The sequence below is a fragment of the Pelodiscus sinensis genome, chromosome 30, assembly GCF_049634645.1.
Source record: "Pelodiscus sinensis isolate JC-2024 chromosome 30, ASM4963464v1, whole genome shotgun sequence".
NCBI classification, from domain to species: domain Eukaryota; kingdom Metazoa; phylum Chordata; order Testudines; family Trionychidae; genus Pelodiscus; species Pelodiscus sinensis.
Genome location: NC_134740.1, coordinates 12,477,906 through 12,483,236, shown reverse-complemented (window position 1 = coordinate 12,483,236; position 5,331 = coordinate 12,477,906). Strand labels below are relative to the sequence as shown.

At 47.6% G+C, this 5,331-nt stretch overlaps 1 protein-coding gene across 1 annotated transcript; it reads left to right on the top strand.

Moving 5' to 3' along the window:
* The first annotated feature begins 1,277 nt into the window (after window positions 1–1,277).
* Window positions 1,278–4,606, top strand: LOC142821306 (olfactory receptor 10A4-like). Its single transcript, XM_075912170.1, is given in 4 exon segments — window positions 1,278–1,301; window positions 1,712–1,775; window positions 3,613–3,999; window positions 4,002–4,606. Coding segments are annotated over 4 exon segments (1,080 nt in total).
* Window positions 4,607–5,331: the final 725 nt, after the last annotated feature.

Sequence of the window (5,331 nt, the reverse complement as noted above, 5' to 3'; positions counted from 1 at the left end):
AGGGAGGTTTAGGTTGGACATTAGGAAAAACTTCCTGGCTGTCAGGGTGGTGAAACTCTGGAATAAATTGCCTAGGGATGTTGTGGAATCTCCATCCCTGGAGATATTGAAGAGCAGGTTGGACAGACACCTGTCAGGGATGGCCTAGACAGTGGTGGGTCCTGCAGTGAGGGCAGGGGACTGGACTCGATAACTCTTGAGGTCCCTTCCCGTTCTAGTGTTCTAGGATACGGAGATACGATAACGATGCTCCATGGCATGGGAAGGATCATGGAATGAGGAGCCAAGAGCACAAACACAAGCAGCCTCCAGGCCTAGACTCATGAGACTTGTCTAGAAAGGCCAGGTGGGGGAGGTGATACCTTGTAGTGTGGGGGAGAGAGACAGAAGCTGGCCTAGGAGAATATGTCAGCTCACCATTGCCTGGGACCCAGCCGGCCACCACAGTGATGTGCTAAGAGCTGATGCCGTTGGCGTCGGTAGACGGCCTGTTCCTGGAAAGAGCAGCTGCAGGTGAGAACTTCCTGCGCCAAACACAAGGCCGCCGGGTTTATTGCTGAGGTGCAATACTGAGTGTTGCAGCTGGGCCATCCCCCCACCCTCTGCTGCACCCGGCCCCCAGCCCCTCTGCTCCCACAGTTTGTTCTCTCACCCCTGGGAGCTCATCTTGCCTCTGGACCCGCTGCAAACTGACTGGAGCCAAAGGGATCAGACCCCCTGACTGTTCTGGGCTGTGGGGCTGACCCTCCAGGAGGGAAATGGGCCCTATGAGCAGGGCTGGGGGGTCTGGGAGGGAGGATTCCTGGGGTCTGTGCCCAGCCCTGGCAGGGCAATGGGATGTAGTGGTTAGAGCAGCTGGGGCTGGGAGCCAGAGCACGTGGGTTCTCAGCCTCGCTCTGGGGCAAGAGTGGGGCCCAGACTCTGAGCCTCAGGGACCTGGAGCCATGAGCCCTAGGGGTTGTTCCTGTCTCTGACTCATTGGGTTGGGTTGCCTGGGGCGGATCATCCGTCCTGCCAGACAAAGAACATGTCACAGAAATTACCACAGCCCGTGAATCCCAGGGTGATGGTCACCTAGAAACACACAGGTTGGTGACACAACTCCCAGGGAAATGACTAACCCCAATGTCCGTTGTTTTGTTGCAGTTCCAGGCGGGGCTGCTGTCCCTCGGCAGCATGGTACATGCCATTTCCGGCCGGGACTTGTCCCACAAGCCAGGGAAGGAAATAAAAACCCCTCTGTTCCCTTCACAACACACAAGGCCTGTGGCATGGGGATGGTATCAATCTCCTCCAATAAGGTAGGCTGAAAACAAATGGCTCAAACCCCCAGCTATTGTCCCGCTGTGGAGCACCGGCCTTCAGACCCCATCTCCAAAGAGAGACAAATCACGTCATTGGGTTAGTCACCTGAGTTTTCCCTAACATGTACAGAGAACCTTAGTGTGTCACCGTGCATACGGGTTTCCTTTGTATTCACAATCATCTCTCTGTCCCCACGCACCCCTATCTATCTATCTATCTATCTATCTATCTATCTATCTATCTATCTATCTATCTATCTATCTATCTATCTAGGTCAGGTCATGAACTTGATTTGAGGGGTGTGATGCTCATTTTCACCAGGTGTATTTCTGGTCCCAGAATTCCATCGTGGCCACCAGAGTGAGCAGTGAACACCAAAGACACTCCAAAGCATGCCCTTGTTCAGTGCACTGTGATTGTTGAGGGTGTTTCTGACTTCTCCCTCCTCTCGTCCTCTGTTCGCCAACCATGTCCTCTTCCTTTGCCTCTGAGAGGAAATGGTGCTTCTCGAGGTGGTTATTGGGTATGGGTCTGAACGTAGTCAGCTGGGTGGGGTCAGTGGGACCTCTTCTAATGAGGAGGTTTTGGGTCAGGATCCCAACATGACCTACAATCTGCACCTCGTCCCCATGGCTGTGTCTAGACTGGGAAGTTTTTCCGCAAAAGCATGTGCTTTTGCGGAAAAACTTGCCAGCTGTCTACACTGGCCACTTGAATTTCCACAAGAACACTGACTTCCTACTGTAAGAAATCAGTGCTTCTTGCGGAAATACTATGTTGCTCCTATTCAGGCAAAAGTCCTTTTGCGCAAAGCTTTTGCGCAAAAGGGCCAGTGTAGACAGCTCAGATTTGTTTTGCGCAAAAAAGTCCTGATCGCAAAAATGGCGATCGGGGCTTTTTTGTGCAAAAGTGCATCTAGATTGGCCACGGATGCTTTTGCCCAAAAAGTTCTTTTGCGGAAAAGCATCCGTGCAATCTAGACGCTCTTTTCCGCAAATGCTTTTAACGGAAAACTTTTCCGTTAAAAGCATTTGCGGAAAATCATGCCAGTCTAGACACAGCCCATGAGTTTAATGGTGACTCTTTTAGCTGAGTTTACCCCAACCCTTTCTCCACAGAATTTTATTCTTAGCTTCTGTCCTGTCCTCCTCTACATCGGCGGTGTGTCCTCATGCCATGAAGAGCTCTCTAAGTAAGTCATCCCTGCCAGTGGCACAAATCAATAGCGACTTTATTCCGCAAGGTGAGTCAATTTCTCCAGTTATTTAGAGCCAGTTCACACGTCCACCAAAGTTTTTTTTTAATTAAAAATTCCTTCTGAAAACAAGGTTTTATCCAGATTCTATTTTTAGGAGCAAATTTTGTAATCAATCAAAACGTCTTGTGAATAAGGGTTTTGTCTTTCTTGATGATATTGATGAGAAAATGTGGACATTGATGTCAGTTTTCAATTTTCCATGCCATTTCATGGTATTTCTTGTGGCCTGCTCTGTGCGGCTATGTCTACACGGCACTGTTCTTTTGGAAAAAGCTACGTAAATTGTGGTTCATGTAGCTTTTTCCGCTTCTCTTCTTGGAAAAGGTTTTTGCGACATTTGGCCCGTCTACACTGGGCCAAATGTTGGGAAAAAAAACTTTTTTGGAATATCCCTTATTCCTTGTAAAACAAGGTTTACAGGGATGTCAAAAAAGCACGGCTACTCATCCAAATACAGTTTGGAAGATCAGACGTGTTCCCTGGACGCAGCAGTTTTTGCTCTTGAAACTTTTCATGCAGATTCAAGATCTAAGGAAATATTGGAAAACGTAGACTGTGCCACTAGATGGAAATTCTCACAATTTCTAGCTCTCTGTTCTATGATGCCTGGCTTCAAGACCCACATATGAACGATGCTCATGGTATGCAAAATGTGATATTGGTTATTGCTGGTTTTTATTTCAACTTGATATTTCACTGGCAGGCCCGTTGTTCTGATGTTACTGATGTTACTTGTGAACAAATAACCTTTTAGTAAAATGTCGTGCAAAGCATTTCCTCGTGCGGTGTAGGCTCCTCCCTTTTCTAAAATTCTTCCTCGCAAAGAGATAAGGTAAGGATCCTGCACTGCTGGGAATCAATATGGCTCTATCACCAAGGATCCATAGTGACCTGGCTTCACTGACATCAAAATGGTGACACTCATTTGCAGACAATGGTGACTAGGCCTGGTGACTTATTTGTTTGCAGAATAGCAGTAGGTCTAAGTCTGAAAGGTCCAACACATTACCGGTTTGATATTTCTCAGGCCATCTGCAGGGGCGACAGAGATGCACTCTATTCTGGGAGCGACCCTGGCGAGAACCAGACCATCGCCGATGGGTTCATCTTGGTGGGGTTTTCCTTCCTCAATGAGCTGCAAATCCTTCTGTTTCTTGTGCTGCTGGTCATCTACCTCATTGCCTTCATGGGGAACCTGCTAATTATTCTCCTGATAAAGCTGAACCCCTCCCTCCACACCCCCATGTATTTCTTCCTGGTCAACCTGTCCTTCCTGGAAATGTGTTTCACCACCAGCGTGTTCCCTCAGCTGCTGGCTCACCTCCTAGTGGAGGAAAAAACTATCTCCCCTCTGGGCTGTGCAGCCCAGATGGATGTCATTACCATCATGGGCCTTACAGAATGCTGCCTCCTTGCAGCCATGGCCTACAACCGCTACGTGCCATCTGCCACCCTTTGCACTACACGACCATCATGAGCGGCCGGGTGTGTGCACAGCTCGCGGGGGCTTCCTGGCTTATCGGGATCTCAATGGCATTGTCTCAGACCATGTGGCTCTTCAGCCTGCCCTTCTGCGGCTCCCACTGCATCCACCACTTCTTCTGTGACATCCCATCCATGGTGAAGATGGCCTGCACTGACACATCGAAAAACGAGATCATGCTATTGATCGTGTCGGTGATGTTCATCATGGGCCCTTTTTTGCTGATACTCCTGTCCTACATCTGCATTATCTCCACCATCCTCAGGCTGCCATTGGCAGAGGGGAGGCGTAAAACTTTCTCCACTTGCTCCTCCCACCTCACGGTGGTGGCCTTCTTCTATGGAACAGGCCTTTTCACCTACCTGGTGCCCAAATCTAGCTCCTTCCCAGAGAGGGATCTAATAATTTCCCTCGTTTACACCATTTTGATCTCAGTTTCGAACCCTGTTATATACAGTCTGAGAAACAAGGAGGTGAAGGGAGCTTTGAGAAAAACAGTAGAGAAGAGCATCTTCGCTCACCGCCGGATACATTGGAGAATGGAAAGTAGAGTTCATTAAAACAGAGGAATATGTGAAATGCAGCAACTTCTTAAAAAAACATATCGGATGTCCCTCATTTTTGTCACTGATGTTTTGGCATTTGAAAAACGTTGACCTTTTCTAAGCCTGTTGGGGAAACTGGACGAGAAACGCTTCTTAGCAAAAATAACCTAAATGTTAAGGATACAATTTTTCATAAAAATGGTACTGAACCAATTTTAAACCTCACTGAAAAATCAAGTGCAAATATTTAGTCTAGTAGTGTCCTGATTTGACATCTGCAGACTTTGAAATGTCATAGGGGGAAAAAAATGCACTAAAGGAGAATGATTTCATAAAATGGTCACCTCGGGATGTGCAAATTCTACAAATTGCAGCATAATTTTAATACAGGACAGACTTCAACGAGCGCCGCAGAAATGCCTATTTAGGCATCTCCATTTGTGGTTCTGGCAGTCCAGCACCACATTTTTAGTTTAGTGTCTTTTCCTTTCCTTTGTTTTTGTTTCTGTTTACCCTCTCTTGATTGTATTTCTCCCAAGTTCTGTGCAGAATCATTTTCAATAACATCTATCAGAACGTATCAGGGGCTTCCTATTAGGTCCATGGTAGTTTGCGCTGGTCAGAGGTACATGCGAGCAGCAAAGGGTTCAGAGGTTCATTGAATAAGTAGCCCGACGGGATGATTTTTGATCATCCAGGCAGAACTAACACCTGTTGGCTTGTGAGTCCAAGAAGCACTA